The sequence below is a fragment of the Bombina bombina genome, chromosome 4 (assembly GCF_027579735.1).
Source record: "Bombina bombina isolate aBomBom1 chromosome 4, aBomBom1.pri, whole genome shotgun sequence".
Classification (NCBI taxonomy): domain Eukaryota; kingdom Metazoa; phylum Chordata; class Amphibia; order Anura; family Bombinatoridae; genus Bombina; species Bombina bombina.
Window position 1 is genome coordinate 154,751,639 of NC_069502.1, and position 19,741 is coordinate 154,771,379.

The window sequence follows — 19,741 nt, forward strand, 5'->3', positions numbered from 1 at the left end:
TTTGGTGAAATTTGAACAATTCCTTCATACTTTTTCACATATTCAGTAATAAAGTGTGTTCAGTTTGAAATTTAAAGGGACAGTAACGGTTTTATTGTAAAACGTTTTTTGTGCTTTGTTGACAAGTTTAAGCCTGTTTAACATGTCTGAACCATCAGATAACGATGTTCTATATGTATGAAAGCCAATGTGTCTCCCCATTTAAATATATGTGATATATTTGTGTCATAATGTCCAAACAAAGTAGGGATAATAATGCCATAGATATGATATTGCCCAAGATGATTCCTCTAATGAGGGGAGTAAGCATGGTACTGCATCATCCCCTTCTGTGTCTACTCCAGTTTTGCCCACACAAGAGGCCCCTAGTACATCTAGTGCGCCAATACTTATTACCATACAACAATTAATGGCTGTAATGGATAATTCTATTGCATGCATTTTTTCCAAAATGCCTACTTATCAGAGAAAGCGTGATTGCTCTGTTTTAAACACTGAAGAGCAAGAGGACGCTGATGATATCTGTTCTGATATACCCTCACACCTATCTGAAGGGGCCAGGAGGGAGGTTTTGTCTGAGGGAGAAATTTCAGATTCAGGGAAAATTTCTCAACAAGCAGAACCTGATATTGTAACTTTTAAATTTAAATTTCAACATCTCCACGCACTACTTAAGGAGGTATTATCTACTCTGGATGATTGTGACAATTTGGTCATTCCAGAGAAATTAGGTAAGATGGACAAGTTCCTAGAGGTTCCGGTGCCCCCCGATGTTTTTCCTATACCCAAGCGGGTGGCGGACATAGTAAATAAGGAGTTGGGAAAGGCCCGGCATACCTTTTTGTCCTCCCCCTATATTTAAGAAATTAGTTCCTATAGTCGACCCCAGAAAGGACTTATAGCATACAGTCCCCAAGGTCGAGGGGGCGGTTTCTACTCTAAACAAACGCACTTCTATTCCTATAGAAGATAGTTGTGCTTTCAAGATCCTATGGATTAAAGGTTAGAGGGTTTGCTTAAAAAGATGTTTGTTCAGCAAGGTTACCTTCTACAACCAATTTCATGCATTGTTCCTGTCACTACAGCTGCGTGTTTCTGGTTCGAAGAACTAGAAAAGTCGCTCAATAAGAATCTTCGTACGAGGAGGTTTTGGACAGAGTTCAAGCTCTTAAATTGGCTAACTCTTTTTTATTTTAGATGCCGCTTTGCAATTAGCTAGATTAGCGGCGAATAATTCAGGGTTTGCTATCGTGGCGCGCAGAGCGCTTTTGCTTAACATCCCTTTCAAGGGTAAAACACTGTTTGGCCCTGACTTGAAAGAGATTATTTCAGACATCACTGGGGGAAAGGGCCACGCCCTTCCTCTGGATAGGTCTTTTAAGGCTAAAAAGAAGCCAAATTTTTGTCCCTTTCGCAGAAACGGACCAGCCTCAAATTCTACACCCTCTAAGCAAGAGGGTAATACTTCTCAAACCAAGCCAGCCTGGAGGCCGATGCAAGGCTGGAACAAGGGTAAGCAGGCCGAGTCACCTGCCACTGCTACCAAAACAGCATGAAGTGTTGGCCCCCGATCTGGGAAGGATCTGGTGGGGGGCAGACTTTCTCTCTTTGCTCAGGCTGGGGCAAGAGATGTTCAGGATCCTTGGGCGCTAGAAATAGTTTCTCAAGGTTATCTCCTGGAATTCAGGGAACTACCCCCAAGGGGAAGGTTCCACGGGTCTCAATTATCTTCGAACAGGCATTCTTACACTGTGTAGAAGACCTGTTAAGCATGGGAGTGATTCATCCTGTTCCATTAGGAGAACAAGGGATGGGTTTTTACTCCAACCTGTTCATAATTCCCAAAAAAGAGGGAACATTCAGACCTATTTTAGATCTCAAGATTCTAAACAAGTTTCTAAGGGTTTCATCATTCAAAATGGAAACCATTCGAACGATCCTTCCTACCATCCAGGAAGGTCAATTCATGACCACGGTGGACTTAAAGGATGCGTACCTACGTATTCCTATCCACAAGGAACATTTTCGGGTCCTAAGGTTCACCTTTCTGGACAAGCATTACCTGTGGCACTTCCATTCGGATTAGCCACTGCTCCAAGGATTTTTACAAGGGTACTAGGGTCCCTTCTAGCGGTGCTAAGACCAAGGGGCATTGCAGTAGTTTCTTACTTGGACGACATCCTGATTCAAGTGTCGTCTCTGTCAAAAGCAAGGGCTCATACGGACATTGTCCTAGCCTTTCTCAGATCTCACAGGTGGAAAGTGAACATAGAAAAAAAGTTCTCTGTCCCCGTCAACAAGAGTTCCCTTCTTGGGAACAATAATAGTTTCCTTAGAAATGAAGGTTTTTCTGACAGAGGCCAGAAAATCAAAACTTCTAAGCTCTTGTCAGGTACTTCATTCTGTTCTCCTTCCTTCCATAGCGCAGTCCATGGAAGTAATAGGTTTGATGGTTGCGGCAATGGACATAGTTCCTTTTGCACGAATTCATCTAAGACCATTGCACCTGTGCATGCTCAGACAGTGGAATGGGGATTATACAGACTTGTCTCCGACGATACAAGTAGATCAAATAACCACAGATTCACTCCGTTGGTGGCTGACCCTGGACAACCTGTCACAGGGAATGAGCTTCCGCAGACCAGAATAGGTCATTGTCACGACCGACGCCAGTCTGGTGGGCTGGGGCGCGGTCTGGGAACCCCTGAAAACTCGGGGTCTATGGTTTCGGGAAGACTCTCTTCTCCCGATAAACATAATGGAACTGAGAGCGATATTCAATGCTCTCAAGGCTTGGCCTCGACTAGCAAAGGCCAAATTCATAAGGTTTCAATCAGACATCATGACGACTGTTTCATATATCAACCATCAGGGGGTAACAAGGAGTTCCCTGGCGATGGAGGAGCATCCGGGGGAGTGGGAACTCCATCTGGAAATCTTTGCCCAAATAACTCAATTATGGGGCATTCCTGACATGGTTCTGATGGCCTCTCGTCAGAACTTCATGGTCCCTTGTTACGGGTCCAAATCCAGGGATCCCAAGGCGACTCTATTGGATACAATAGTAGCACCTTGGATCTTCAACCTAGCTTATGTATTCCCACCGTTTCCTCTCATTCCCAGGCTGGTAGCCAGGATCAATCTGGAGAGGGCTTCGGTGACCTTGATAGTTCCTGTGTGGCCACGCAGGACTTGGTATGCAGACCTGGTGAATGTGTCATCGGCTCCACCATGGAAGCTACCTTTGAGACAGGACCTTCTTATTCAGGGTCCATTCGAACATCCGAATCTGGTTTTCCTCCAACTGACTGCTTGGAGTTTGAACGCTTGATTTATCAAAGCGTGGGTTTTCAGATTCTGTAATGGATACTCTTATTCAGGCTAGAAAGCCTGTAACTAGAAAAATTTACCATAATATATGGAAAAAAAAAAAAAATATATCTGTTGGTGTGAATCTAAAGGATTCCCATGGAACAAGATAAAAATTCCTAAGATTCTTTCCTTTCTACAAGAAGGTTTGTAGAAAGGATTTTCTGCGAGTTCTCTGAAGGGACAGATCTCTGCTTTATCTGTTTTACTTCACAAAAGGCTGGCAGCTGTGCCAGACGTTTAAGCGTTTGTTCAGGCTCTGGTTAGAATCAAGCCTGTTTACAGACCTTTGACTCTTCCCTGGAGTCTTAATCTAGTTCTTTCAGTTCTTCAAGGGGTTCCGTTTGAACCCTTACATTCCGTAGATATTAAGTTATTATCTTGGAAAGTTTTGTTTTAGGTTGCAATTTCTTCCGCTAGAAGAGTTTCTGAGTTATCTGCTCTGCAGTGTTCTCCGCCCTATCTGGTCCATGCAGATAAGGTGGTTTTACGTACTGAGCCTGGTTTTCTTCTGAAGGTTGTTTCCAACAAAAATATTAACCAGGAGATAGTTGTACCTTCTTTGTGTCCGAATCCAGTTTCATAGAAGGAACGTTTGTTACACAATTTGGACGTTGTCCGTGCTCTAAAATTCTATTTAGATGCTACAAAGGATTTCAGACAAACATCTTCCTTGTTTGTTGTTTATTCTGGTAAAAGGAGAGGTCAAAAAGCAACTTCTACCTCTCTATCTTTTTGGCTTAAAAGCATCATCAGATTGGCTTATGAGACTGCCGGACGGCAGCCTCCTGAAAGAATCACAGCTCATTCCACTAGGGCCGTGGCTTCCACATGGGCCTTTAAGAACGAGGCTTCTGTTGATCAGATATGTAAGGCAGTGACTTGGTCTTCACTGCACACTTTTACCAAATTTTACAAATTTTATACTTTTGCTTCTTCTGAGGCTATTTTTGGGAGAAAGGTTTTGCAAACCGTGGTGCCTTCCATCTAGGTGACCTGATTTGCTCCCTCCCATCATCCGTGTCCTAAAGCTTTGGTATTGGTTCCCACAAGTAAGGATGACGCCGTGGACCGGACACACCTATGTTGGAGAAAACAGAATTTATGTTTACCTGATAAATTACTTTCTCCAACGGTGTGTCCGGTCCACGGCCCGCCCTGGTTTTTTAATCAGGTCTGATGATTTATTTTCTTTAACTACAGTCACCACGGTATCATATGATTTCTCCTATGCAAATATTCCTCCTTTACGTCGGTCGAATGACTGGGGAAGGCGGAGCCTAGGAGGGATCATGTGACCAGCTTTGCTGGGCTCTTTGCCATTTCCTGTTGGGGAAGAGAATATCCCACAAGTAAGGATGACGCCGTGGACCGGACACACCGTTGGAGAAAGTAATTTATCAGGTAAACATAAATTCTGTTTTTATCTACAACATAAAAATATATTTTCTATTTCCATTTCCTTTAATCACTGCATTATGTAAGACCTGCCTACAAAATTATATTTTTTTAATGTTTTTAAAACTGTAATTTTGTTAGTGAAATTTGTTGTTTCAGAGCAGTTTTGAAAACCCTACCCTCTTGTGAATGTCTACCTGGCTTTCTTTGCTGTGATCATCCTGGGGCCAGATGCAAAATAACTCTCTTACTAGCTTGTTGCATGGACACAATATATACAACATTCTTAAGACTGCAGTATGCAGGTTTTCTGAAGTAATGTTAAGATATGCTTTTAAATATGTTATGACACTAGATGAGGGAAATATGACAACCGTGTCATGTACCTAACTAATTCTCATGATGTCCCTGGGAAGTTACTTATATAGGTTTACGCACTGAATATGCCTATCAGAACTTGTAAGGTGTTCTAGGATTTTAGGCAAAGACTCAGGACTTTATTGACTGTCGTAAAACAGAAGGGTGGATATTTCCCTAAGCCCCCTCTGCAAGAAGGTTGCGTCAGGCAATTTGATATCATGGAATTGGGCATAAAATTTTGTGTTTTAACAATTCAAGTTGTTGATTCTTCATGGGGGCTGTACACTACAGAGTGAGTGACCATTTTTTCCTGCCATCTCCCTGGCGCAGATACCTAAGCTAGGAAAGTATGAAGTTTTCTGTTATGTCTACTTTTTATTTTAAAACTGTTTGCTTGTGTATAATTCTGTTTGTTAACATCTTTTTATTAATAATGCACTGTGCATAATTTTTCACATATTAAATCATTCAATTATTACGTTTTTTTGCCTTTGTCTAGTATTTGAATCTTGTTACTGATAAAGACTGGTAGTATTATTACTGTGATTTTAGGTTATTTTTGTAAGTCTGGGTTTTTCCTTAGGATTTCCTTACGATTTGTAAGTGGTGGCAGCTTAGAGATAGTTTTAGTTTAGTTTGGGTAGCAGTAAAAGGGGAATTTGGACATTTTTTCTAAGTCTAGGACAAACTAGAGAGTGTTCTTAACCCTTGCACCCACTGAACTTGCCTGGAGTGACTGGACTGTGTCAGATTAGTGAAAGTAGAAAGTATCTGTTAACCCTTTCTGGGCCAAACAAGTGACTAGTGCAGAGTTGGTTAAACTTGCTCGTCGCAGTGTGCTTTATCTGAATCCTAAAATAAAAAAATTGACTTCAGTGTCCCTTTAACTCCAGTAGACCCTCAGGTCCCCTTCCTCCTCTTGATGTACAGCAGAACCAAATAAACTACTGTATTTGTCTCATACATTGTATCTATATTTGTGTGTAATACTGAGGCACAGAGTTTCTAGTTTTCTTTATCAGTGTGAGACGTAATAAATGAGCTTGTGTTTCCCTGCCTGTAGTCATATATTAATATATAGATGCTTCCTATAATGTAATTTACTAGTGTATGGAGGCATTAGGTTGGTTACTTTTCTGAATATTTTATGATATAAAAAGGAAAACCCTAATTATTTTTTACACACGTAGTTTGTTGAGGGCTAAAAGTAAGCATAAGCTTATATGTGCATATTCAGTTTCTTATTTTTATTTGTTATGATCATAACTTGAAATCATAAGTTCAAATATTATGCAAAACTGAGCAGAAGTATTCTGTAAGGTTTTTTACATATTCTCACTTTTGTATTTGTAGCCTCGAGGCAACCGTGACCATGCATCGTCCTTTGTTCTTTCCAAAGCAATCACAGGTAAGCACAGTTTTTTTTTTTTAAATGCAAAATGCACACTCAAATCAATTAAATATCAATTGTACCTTGTTATAATTGCTCAGAACAAATACCTGCTATATTCTGAAGGAAACAAAACAAAAACTTTGAGAATTATTTTATTATTTTCTCTAGTTTGCTGTTTTTATTAACATTTTCATTTTCATTATCTACTATGTAATTAGTTATATCTGATTTAGTTTTGTAAAATAAAAAATAACAAATATCATAGACTATTAAAGTGATGGTAAACTCTGCCCTTTATAAAATCAGATCGGAAATGTTAGTGATATTTTATATGGAGTTTAATTTATCAGTTGTAATGAAGATGTGCTATAACTTATTTTTTTTTTTTAAATATATGTTTTTGATTGAGGTTCAACACAAGGCATAAAACCAATATATGTCAAAACAAAAAAATATGAAGAAAACTTGTCCCAATGTATACATCTGATATACGAAAATAAAAAATAAATAAAAACAAAGCAAGATATACATTCCAGGTTATATGACATATTTTAAGAGTACTAGGATACATAATGCTTGCCAATCAAACTGTATACCTTCTATACAATATATGAGGCCACTTTTGGACCTCTTAGTATTATGAAAGATGCCAAACTACTGAAGGTATTCTTGAACATGAGGAGACCACTCTTGGGTCTCAAATAGTGAACCTCATTTTTAGAGAGAAAATAATCTGCAGGTAAACCCTATTTCTTTCATGTAATTAGCAAGAGTCCATGAGCTAGTGACGTATGGGATATACATTCCTACCAGGAGGGGCAAAGTTTCCCAAACCTTAAAATGCCTATAAATACACCCCTCACCACACCCACAATTCAGTTTTACAAACTTTGCCTCCGATGGAGGTGGTGAAGTAAGTTTGTGCTAGATTCTACGTTGATATGCTCTCCGCAGCAAGTTGGAGCCCGGTTTTCCTCTCAGCGTGCAGTGAATGTCAGAGGGATGTGAGGAGAGTATTGCCTATTTGAATGCAGTGATCTCCTTCTAAGGGGTCTATTTCATAGGTTCTCTGTTATCGGTCGTAGAGATTCATCTCTTACCTCCCTTTTCAGATCGACGATATACTCTTATATATACCATTACCTCTGCTGATTCTCGTTTCAGTACTGGTTTGGCTATCTGCTATATGTAGATGAGTGTCCTGGGGTAAGTAAGTCTTATTTTCTGTGACACTCCTAGCTATGGTTGGGCACTTTGTTTATAAAGTTCTAAATATATGTATTCAAACATTTATTTGCCTTGACTCAGAATGTTCAACTTTCCTTATTTTCAGACCGTCAGTTTCATATTTGGGATAATGCATTTTAATTTAACATATTTTACCTTAAAATTTGACTTTTTCCCTGTGGGCTGTTAGGCTCGCGGGGGCTGAAAATGCTTCATTTTATTGCGTCATTCTTGGCGCGGACTTTTTTTGGCGCAAAAATTCTATTTCCGTTTCCGGCGTCATACGTGTCGCCGGAAGTTGCGTCATTCTTTGACGTTATTTTGCGCCAAAAATGTCGGCGTTCCGGATGTGGCGTCATTTTTGGCGCCAAAAGCATTTAGGCGCCAAATAATGTGGGCGTCTTTTTTGGCGCTAAAAAATATGGGCGTCATTTTTGTCTCCACATTATTTAAGTCTCATTATTTATTGCTTCTGGTTGCTAGAAGCTTGTTCACTGGCATTTTTTTCCCATTCCTGAAACTGTCATTTAAGGAATTTGATCAATTTTGCTTTATATGTTGTTTTTTTCTTTTACATATTGCAAGATGTTCCACGTTGCAACTGAGTCAGAAGTTACTACAGGAAAATCACTGCACAGTGCTGGAGCTACCAAGCTAAGTCTGCTATAAACTTTTGGTATCTGTTTCTCCAGCTGTTATTTGTATTGCATGTCATGTCAAACTTATTAATGCAGATAAAATTTCCTTTAGTACTGTTACATTACCTGTTGCTGTTCCGTCAACATCTAATTTTCAGAGTGTTCCTGATAACATAAGAGATTTTATTTATTTTAAATCCATTAAGAAGGCTATGTCTGTTATTTCTCCTTCTAGTATACATAAAAGTCTTTTAAAACTTCTCTTTTTTTCAGATGAATTTTTAAATGAACATCATCATTCTGATACTGATAATGGTTCTTCTGGTTCAGAGGTTTCTGTCTCAGAGGTTGATGCTGATAAATCTTTGTATTTGTTCAAGATGGAATTTATTCGTTCTTTACTTAAAGAAGTGTTATTTGCATTAGAAATAGAGGATTCTGGTCCTCTTGATACTAAATGTAAACGTTTAAATAAGGTTTTTAAATCTCCTGTAGTTATTCCAGAAGTGTTTTATCTCCCTGATGCTATTTCTGAAGTAATTTCCAGGGAATGGAATAATTTGGGTAATTTATTTACTCCTTCTAGACGTTTAAGCAAATTATATCCTGTGCCATCTGACAGATTAGAGTTTTTTGGGACAAAAATCCCTAAGGTTATGGGGCTGTCTCTACTCCTGCTAATGTACTACTATTCCTATGGCAGATAGTACTTCATTTAAGGATCCTTTAGATAGGAAAATTGAATCCTTTCTAAGAAAAGCTTACTTATGTTCAGGTAATCTTCTTAGACCTGCTATATTTTTAGCGGATGTTGCTGCAGCTTCAACTTTTTGGTTAGAAGCTTTAGCGCAACAAGTAACAGATCATAATTTTATAGCATTATTATTATTCTATAACATGCTAATAATTTTGTTGGTGATACCATCTTTTGATATCATTAGAGTTGATGTCAGGTATATGTCTCTAGCTATTTTAGCTAGAAAAGCTTTATGGATTAAACTTGGAATGCTGACATGTCTTCTAAGTCAACTTTGCTTTCCCTTTCTTTCCAGGGTAAATATTCATTTCGTTCCTTTCCTCACAACAAGGAACAAAAGCCTGATCCTTCATCCTCAGGAGCGGTATCAGTTTGGAAACTATTTCCAGTTTGGAATATATCCGAGCCTTATAGAAACCTATAGCCAGCTCCTAAGTACCTATGAAGGTGCGGCCCTTATTCCAGCTCAGCTGGTATGGGGCAGATTACGTTTTCTTCAAAGAAATTTGGATCAATTCCGTTCTTAATCTCTGGTTTCAGAAACATTGTTTCAGAAAGGTACAGAATTGGCTTCAAGTTAAGGCCTCCTGCTAAGAGATTCTTTTCTTTCCCGTGTCCCAGTTAACACAGCAAGGCTCAGCATTTCTGAAATGTGTTTCAGATCTAGAGTTGGCTGGAGTATTTATGCCAGTTCCAGTTCTGGAACAGGGGCTGGGGTTTTATTTTATCTCTTCATTGTACCAAAGAAGGTCAATTCCTTCAGACCAGTTCTGGATCTATCATTATTGAATCGTTATGTTAGGATACCAACATTCAAGATGGTTACTGTAGGACTATCCTGCCTTTTGTTTAGCAAGGGCATTATATGTCTACAGTAGATTTACAGGATGTGTATCTGCATATTCCGATTCATCCAGATCACTTTTAGTGTCTGAGATTCTCTTTTTAGACAAGCATTACCAGTTTTGTGGCTCTACCGTTTGGCCTAGCTTCAGTTCCAAGAATTTTTTTCAAAGGTTCTCGGTGCCCTTCTTTCTGTAATCAGAGAATAGGGTTTTGGTATTTCCTTATTTGGACGATATCTTGGTACTTGCTCAGTCTTCTCATTTTCGTAGAATCTCATACGAATCGACTTGTGTTGTTTCTTCAAGTTCATGGTTGGAGGATCAATTTACCAATCAGTTCATTGATTCCTCAGACAAGGGTAACCTTTTTAGGTTTCTAGATAAATTCAGTGTCTATGACTCTGTCCTTGTCAGACAAGAGAAGTTTAACATTGATATCAGCTTGTCAAAACCTTCAATCACAATCATTCCCTTTGGTAGCCTTATGCATGGAAATGTTGGGTCTTAGGACTGCCGCATCAGATGCGATCTCCTTTGCTCGTTTTCACATGCGACCTCTTCAGCTCTGTATGCTGAACCAATGGTGCAGGGATTACTCAAAGATATCTCAATTAATATCTTTAAACCGATTTTACGACACTCTCTGACATGGTGGACAGATCACCATCGTTTAGTTCAGGGGGCTTCTTTGTTCTTCCGACCTGGACTATAATCTCAACAGATGCTAGTTTTACAGGTTGGGGAGCTGTGTGGGGGTATCTGACGGCACAAGGGGTTTGGGAATCTCAGGAGGTGAGATTTCCGATCAATATTTTGGAACTCCGTGCAATTTTCAGAGCTCTTCAGTCTTGGCCTCTTCCGAAGAGAGAGTTGTTCATTTGTTTTCAGATAAGACAATGTCACAACTGTGGCATACATCAATCATCAAGGACTCACAGTCCTCTGGCTATGAAAGAAGTATCTCGAATTTTGGTTTGGGCGGAATCCAGCTCCTGTCTAATCTCTGCGGTTTATATCCCAGGTATGGACAATTGGAAAGCGGATTATCTCAGTCGCCAAACGTTGCATCCGGGCGAATGGTCTCTTCACCCAGAGGTATTTCTTCAGATTGTTCAAATGGGGGAACTTCCAGAAATAGATCTGATGGCTTCTCATCTAAACAAGAAACTTCCCAGGTATCTGTCCAGATCCCGGGATCCTCAGGCGGAGGCAGTGGATGCATTTTCACTTCCTTGGAAGTATCATCCTGCCTATATCTTTCCGCCTCTAGTTCTTCTTCCAAGAGTAATCTCCAAGATTCTGAAGGAATGCTCGTTTGTTCTGCTGGTAGCTCCGGCATGGCCTCACAGGTTTTGGTATGCGGATCTTGTCCGGATGGCCTCTTGCCAACCGTGGACTCTTCCGTTAAGACCAGACCTTTTGTCTCAAGGTCCTTTTTTCCATCAGGATCTGAAATCCTTAAATTTAAAGGTATGGAGATTGAACGCTTGATTCTTGGTCAAAGAGGTTTCTCTGACTCTGTGATTAATACTATGTTACAGGCTCGTAAATCTGTATCCAGAGAGATATATTATAGAGTCTGGAAGACTTATATTTCTTGGTGTCTTTCTCATCATTTTTTTTTGGCATTCTTTTAGAATACCGAGAATATTACAATTTCTTCAGGATGGTTTAGATAAGGGTTTGTCCGCAAGTTCCTTGAAAGGTCAAATCTCTGCTCTTTCTGTTCTTTTTCACAGAAAGATTGCTATTCTTCCTGATATTCATTGTTTTGTACAAGCTTTGGTTCGTATAAAGCCTGTCATTAAGTCAATTTCTCCTCCTTGGAGTTTGAATTTGGTTCTGGGGGCTCTTCAAGCTCCTCCATTTGAACCTATGCATTCATTGGATATTAAATTACTTTCTTGGAAAGTTTTGTTCCTTTTGGCCATCTCTTCTGCCAGAAGAGTTTCTGAATTATTTGCTCTTTCTTGTGAGTCTCCTTTTCTGATTTTTCATCAGGATAAGGCGGTGTTGCGAACTTCTTTTGAATTTTTACCTAAGTTGTGAATTCCAACAACATTAGTAGAGACATTGTGGTTCTTTCATTATGTCCTAATCCTAAGAATTCTAAGGAGAAATCGTTGCATTCTTTGGATGTTATTAGAGCTTTGAAATATTATGTTGAAGCTACTAAGTCTTTCCGAAAGACTTCTGGTTTATTTGTTATCTTTTCCGGTTTTAGAAAGGCCAGAAAACTTCTGCCATTTCTTTGGCATCTTGGTTGAAATCTTTATTTCATCTTGCCTATATTGAGTTGGGTAAGACTCCGCCTCATAGGATTACAGCTCATTCTACTAGGTCAGTTTCTACTTCCTGGGCGTTTAGGAATGAAGCTTCGGTTGATCAGATTTGCAAAGTGGCAACTTGGTTCTCTTTGCATACTTTTACCAAATTCTACCATTTTGTTGTATTTTCTTCTTCTGAAGCAGTTTTTGGTAGAAAAGTACTTCAGGCAGCGGTTTCAGTTTGAATCTTCTGCTTATGTTTTTCATTAAACTTTATTTTGGGTGTGGATTATTTTCAGCAGGAATTGGCTGTCTTTATTTTATCCCTCCCTCTCTAGTGACTCTTGTGTGGAAAGATCCACATCTTGGGTAGTCATTATCCCATACGTCACTAGCTCATGGACTCTTGCTAATTACATGAAAGAAAACATAATTTATGTAAGAACTTACCTGATAAATTCATTTCTTTCATATTAGCAAGAGTCCATGAGGCCCGCCCTTTTTTTGTGGTGGTTATGATTTTTTTGTATAAAGCACAATTATTCCAATTCCTTATTTTATATGCTTTCGCACTTTTTTCTTATCACCCCACTTCTTGGCTATTCGTTAAACTGAATTGTGGGTGTGGTGAGGGGTGTATTTATAGGCATTTTAAGGTTTGGGAAACTTTGCCCCTCCTGGTAGGAATGTATATCCCATACGTCACTAGCTCATGGACTCTTGCTAATATGAAAGAAATGAATTTATCAGGTAAGTTCTTACATAAATTATGTTTTTCAATTTCTAAATCTTCGACAGATTGGGTCCCAATATGAAAAATATTGGCCACTTTTGGACCAAGAATATTAATATATATTATGATGGGTGGAATAATCAGGGGCACATAAAATATGATCCTCCTGAAGTAATATTAGGCAACTCTTGGACCCTCCCCATTATATTCGTTCATGACTCTAAGGTGATCACTAGGGATCTACACCAAAACAGAGTGCAAGAACTGAAGTTCCCTGGAACGTTAACTAAAGAATTCAGCTTTTAGCAATGGCGAGAAATGGCACCCCTCTACCAGATCGCTCCATCTATTCTTTCCAGTGTGGGTTTCTACCTCCTCTTTGTTTTGCCATATTCTTACCTCCATAGTATTGAGGTTATGTCTCATAAGTAGGTATTCCTTCTGCTTTTATTATCAGCAAGTTGTGTTTTCCCTTATGACGGCCAACAATTGATACTACGTTTTCCCTTACATCCTGATACATTGATATATAAGCATCTGAACTTATTGAGGCTACATTGCGTTTTGTTTGCACATTGCAACATATTGGGGCATTTTATTATTATCCATTCACTCCTTCAGCGCTGGAAACATTATTTCTCCAACATAGGTGTGTCCGGTCCACGGCGTCATCCTTACTTGTGGGATATTCTCTTCCCCAACAGGAAATGGCAAAGAGCCCAGCAAAGCTGGTCACATGATCCCTCCTAGGCTCCGCCTTCCCCAGTCATTCTCTTTGCCGTTGTACAGGCAACATCTCCACGGAGATGGCTTAGAGTTTTTTAGTGTTTAACTGTAGTTTTTATTATTTAATCAAGAGTTTGTTATTTTAAAATAGTGCTGTTATGTACTATTTACTCTGAAACAGAAAAGAGATGAAGATTTCTGTTTGTAAGAGGAAAATGATTTTAGCAACCGTTACTAAAATCGATGGCTGTTCCACACAGGACTGTTGAGAGGAATTAACTTCAGTTGGGGGAACAGTGAGCAGACTTTTGCTGCTTGAGGTATGACACATTCTAACAAGACGATGTAATGCTGGAAGCTGTCATTTTCCCTATGGGATCCGGTAAGCCATTTTTATTACAGACAGTAAATAAGGGCTTCACAAGGGCTTTTTAAGACTGTAGACATTTTCTGGGCTAAATCGATTTATATATAAACATATTTTATACTCCATAGCCTTGAGGAATTATTTTAATCTTGGGAATTTTGTAAAATAACCGGCAGGCACTGTATTGGACACCTTATTCTCTAGGGGCTTTCCCTAATCATAGGCAGAGTCTCATTTTCGCGCCTGTATTGCGCACTTGTTTTTGAGAAGCATGACATGCAGATGCATGTGTGAGGAGCTCTGATACATAGAAAAGACTTTCTGAAGGCGTCATTTGGTATCGTATTCCCCTTTGGGCTTGGTTGGGTCTCAGCAAAGCAGATACCAGGGACTGTAAAGGGGTTAAATATATTTTAAGGGTTAAAGCTTCCAAATTTGGTGTGCAATACTTTTAAGGCTTTAAGACACTGTGGTGAAATTTTGGTGAATTTTGAACAATTCCTTCATACTTTTTCGCAATTGCAGTAATAAAGTGTGTTCAGTTTAAAATTTAAAGTGACAGTAACGGTTTTATTTTAAAACGTTTTTTGTACTTTGTTATCAAGTTTATGCCTGTTTAACATGTCTGAACTGCCAGATAGACTGTGTTCTGAATGTGGGGAAGCCAAGGTTCCTTCTCATTTAAATAGATGTGATTTATGTGACACAAAATTTAGAGAAAATGATGCCCAAGATGATTCCTCTAGTGAGGGGAGTAAGCATGGTACTGCATCATCCCCTCCTTCGTCTACACCAGTCTTGCCCACACAGGAGGCCCCTAGTACATCTAGCGCGCCAATACTCCTTACTATGCAACAATTAACGGCTGTAATGGATAATTCTATCAAAAACATTTTAGCCAAAATGCCCACTTATCAGCGAAAGCGCGACTGCTCTGTTTTAGAAAATACTGAAGAGCATGAGGACGCTGATGATATTGTTTCTGAAGGGCCCCTACACCAGTCTGAGGGGGCCAGGGAGGTTTTGTCTGAGGGAGAAATTTCAGATTCAGGGAAAATTTCTCAACAAGCTGAACCTGATGTGATTACATTTAAATTTAAGTTGGAACATCTCCGCGCTCTGCTTAAGGAGGTGTTATCCACTCTGGATGATTGTGAGAATTTGGTCATCCCAGAGAAACTATGTAAAATGGACAAGTTCCTAGAGGTCCCGGGGCCCCCCGAAGCTTTTCCTATACCCAAGCGGGTGGCGGACATTGTAAATAAAGAATGGGAAAGGCCCGGTATACCTTTCGTCCCTCCCCCCATATTTAAAAAATTGTTTCCTATGGTCGACCCCAGAAAGGACTTATGGCAGACAGTCCCCAAGGTCGAGGGGACGGTTTCTACTCTAAACAAACGCACCACTATACCCATAGAAGATAGTTGTGCTTTCAAAGATCCTATGGATAAAAAATTAGAAGGTTTGCTTAAAAAGATGTTTGTTCAGCAAGGTTACCTTCTACAACCAATTTCATGCATTGTCCCTGTCACTACAGCCGCGTGTTTCTGGTTCGATGAGCTAGAAAAGGCGATCACTAGTAATTCTCCTTCTTATGAGGAGATTATGGACAGAATCCGTGCTCTCAAATTGGCTAATTCTTTCACCCTAGACGCCACTTTGCAATTGGCTAGGTTAGCGGCGAAAAATTCTGGGTTTGCTATTGTGGCGCGCAGAGCGCTTTGGTTAAAATCTTGGTCAGCGGATGCGTCTTCCAAGAACAAATTGCTTAACATTCCTTTCAAGGGGAAAACGCTGTTTGGCCCTGACTTGAAAGAGATTATCTCTGATATCACTGGGGGCAAGGGCCACGCCCTTCCTCAGGATAGGTCTTTCAAGGCCAAAAATAAACCTAATTTTCGTCCCTTTCGTAGAAACGGACCAGCCCCAAGTGCTACGTCCTCTAAGCAAGAGGGTAATACTTCTCAAGCCAAGCCAGCCTGGAGACCAATGCAAGGCTGGAACAAGGGAAAGCAGGCCAAGAAACCTGCCACTGCTACCAAGACAGCATGAGCTGTTGGCCCCCGATCCGGGACCGGATCTGGTGGGGGGCAGACTCTCTCTCTTCGCTCAGGCTTGGGCAAGAGATGTTCTGGATCCTTGGGCGCTAGAAATAGTCTCCCAAGGTTATCTTCTGGAATTCAAGGGGCTTCCCCCAAGGGGGAGGTTCCACAGGTCTCAATTGTCTTCAGACCACATAAAAAAACAGGCATTCTTACATTGTGTAGAAGACCTGTTAAAAATGGGAGTGATTCATCCTGTTCCATTAGGAGAACAAGGGATGGGGTTCTACTCCAATCTGTTCGTAGTTCCCAAAAAAGAGGGAACGTTCAGACCAATCTTAGATCTCAAGATCCTAAACAAGTTTCTCAAGGTTCCATCGTTCAAAATGGAAACCATTCGAACAATTCTTCCTTCCATCCAGGAAGGTCAATTCATGACCACGGTGGATTAAAGGATGCGTATCTACATATTCCTATCCACAAGGAACATCATCGGTTCCTAAGGTTCGCATTCCTGGACAAGCATTACCAGTTCGTGGCACTTCCGTTCGGATTAGCCACTGCTCCAAGGATTTTCACAAAGGTACTAGGGTCCCTTCTAGCGGTGCTAAGACCAAGGGGCATTGCAGTAGTACCTTACTTGGACGACATTCTGATTCAAGCGTCGTCCCTTCCTCAAGCAAAGGCTCACACAGACATTGTCCTGGCCTTTCTCAGATCTCACGGATGGAAAGTGAACGTAGAAAAGAGTTCTCTATCTCCGTCAACGAGGGTTCCCTTCTTGGGAACAATAATAGACTCCTTAGAAATGAGGATTTTTCTGACAGAGGCCAGAAAAACAAAACTTCTAAACTCTTGTCAAATACTTCATTCCGTTCCTCTTCCTTCCATAGCGCAGTGCATGGAAGTGATAGGTTTGATGGTAGCGGCAATGGACATAGTTCCTTTTGCGCGCATTCATCTAAGACCATTACAACTGTGCATGCTCAGTCAGTGGAATGGGGACTATACAGACTTGTCTCCGACGATACACGTAAATCAGAGGACCAGAGATTCACTCCGTTGGTGGCTGTCCCTGGACAACCTGTCACAGGGGATGAGCTTCCGCAGACCAGAGTGGGTCATTGTCACGACCGACGCCAGTCTGATGGGCTGGGGCGCGGTCTGGGGACCCCTGAAAGCTCAGGGTCTTTGGTCTCGGGAAGAATCTCTTCTACCGATAAATATTCTGGAACTGAGAGCGATACTCAATGCTCTCAAGGCTTGGCCTCAGCTAGCACAGGCCATGTTCATACGGTTTCAATCAGACAACATGACGACTGTTGCGTACATCAACCATCAGGGGGGAACAAGGAGTTCCCTGGCGATGGAAGAAGTGACCAAAATCATTCAATGGGCGGAGACTCACTCCTGCCACTTGTCTGCAATCCACATCCCAGGAGTGGAAAATTGGGAAGCGGATTTTCTGAGTCGTCAGACATTACATCCGGGGGAGTGGGAACTCCATCCGGAAATCTTTGCCCAAATTACTCAACTGTGGGGCATTCCAGACATGGATTTGATGGCCTCTCGTCAGAACTTCAAGGTTCCTTGCTACGGGTCCAGATCCAGGGATCCCAAGGCGACTCTAGTAGATGCACTAGTAGCACCTTGGACCTTCAAACTAGCTTATGTATTCCCGCCGTTTCCTCTCATCCCCAGGCTGGTAGCCAGGATCAATCAGGAGAGGGCATCGGTGATCTTGATAGCTCCTGCGTGGCCACGCAGGACTTGGTATGCAGACCTGGTGAATATGTCATCGGCTCCACCATGGAAGCTACCTTTGAGACGAGACCTTCTTGTTCAAGGTCCGTTCGAACATCCGAATCTGGTCTCACTCCAACTGACTGCTTGGAGATTGAACGCTTGATCTTATCAAAGCGAGGGTTCTCAGATTCTGTTATTGATACTCTTGTTCAGGCCAGAAAGCCTGTAACTAGAAAAATTTACCACAAAATATGGAAAAAATATATCTGTTGGTGTGAATCTAAAGGATTCCCTTGGGACAAGGTAAAAATTCCTAAGATTTTATCCTTTCTTCAAGAAGGATTGGAGAAAGGATTATCTGCAAGTTCCTTGAAGGGACAGATTTCTGCCTTGTCTGTGTTACTTCACAAAAAGCTGGCAGCTGTGCCAGATGTTCAAGCCTTTGTTCAGGCTCTGGTTAGAATCAAGCCTGTTTACAAACCTTTGACTCCTCCTTGGAGTCTCAATTTAGTTCTTTCAGTTCTTCAGGGGGTTCCGTTTGAACCCTTGCATTCCGTTGATATTAAGTTATTATCTTGGAAAGTTTTGTTTTTGGTTGCAATTTCTTCTGCTAGAAGAGTTTCAGAATTATCTGCTCTGCAGTGTTCTCCTCCTTATCTGGTGTTCCATGCAGATAAGGTGGTTTTACGTACTAAACCTGGTTTTCTTCCGAAAGTTGTTTCTAACAAAAACATTAACCAGGAGATAGTCGTGCCTTCTTTGTGCCCGAATCCAGTTTCAAAGAAGGAACGTTTGTTGCACAATTTGGATGTTGTTCGCGCTCTAAAATTCTATTTAGATGCTACAAAGGATTTTAGACAAACATCTTCCTTGTTTGTTGTTTATTCTGGTAAAAGGAGAGGTCAAAAAGCAACTTCTACCTCTCTCTCTTTTTGGATTAAAAGCATCATCAGATTGGCTTATGAGACTGCTGGACGGCAGCCTCCTGAAAGAATCACAGCTCATTCCACTAGGGCTGTGGCTTCCACATGGGCCTTCAAGAACGAGGCTTCTGTTGATCAGATATGTAAGGCAGCGACTTGGTCTTCACTGCACACTTTTACCAAATTTTACAAGTTTGATACTTTTGCTTCTTCTGAGGCTATTTTTGGGAGAAAGGTTTTGCAAGCCGTGGTGCCTTCCATCTAGGTGACCTGATTTGCTCCCTCCCTTCATCCGTGTCCTAAAGCTTTGGTATTGGTTCCCACAAGTAAGGATGACGCCGTGGACCGGACACACCTATGTTGGAGAAAACAGAATTTATGTTTACCTGATAAATTACTTTCTCCAACGGTGTGTCCGGTCCACGGCCCGCCCTGGTTTTTTAATCAGGTCTGATAATTTATTTTCTTTAACTACAGTCACCACGGTATCATATGGTTTCTCCTATGCAAATATTCCTCCTTTACGTCGGTCGAATGACTGGGGAAGGCGGAGCCTAGGAGGGATCATGTGACCAGCTTTGCTGGGCTCTTTGCCATTTCCTGTTGGGGAAGAGAATATCCCACAAGTAAGGATGACGCCGTGGACCGGACACACCGTTGGAGAAAGTAATTTATCAGGTAAACATAAATTCTGTTTTTCTGTGTGTGTATGTGTATATATGTGTGTGTGTGTGTGTGTGTATATATGTGTGTATATATATATATATATATATATATATATATATATATATATATATATATATATATATATATATATATATATATATATATATATATACCTGTGCGTATATATGTGTGTATATATATATATATGTGTGTGTGTATATATATATATATATATATATATATATATATATATATATATATATATATATACATACATACAGTTG

The 19,741-nt window shown here is 40.5% G+C and overlaps 1 protein-coding gene across 3 annotated transcripts in view; it reads left to right on the forward strand.

Annotated features, from left to right (window-relative positions):
• Window positions 1–19,741, forward strand: part of NBAS (NBAS subunit of NRZ tethering complex) — a 1,903,611-nt gene that overhangs the window by 37,823 nt on the left and 1,846,047 nt on the right. For all 3 annotated transcript variants that reach the window (XM_053709663.1, XM_053709664.1, XM_053709665.1), the window contains exon 2: window positions 6,481–6,535. In XM_053709663.1, the coding sequence (XP_053565638.1) occupies window positions 6,481–6,535 (55 nt within the window). The remainder of the gene's footprint in view (window positions 1–6,480; window positions 6,536–19,741) is intronic.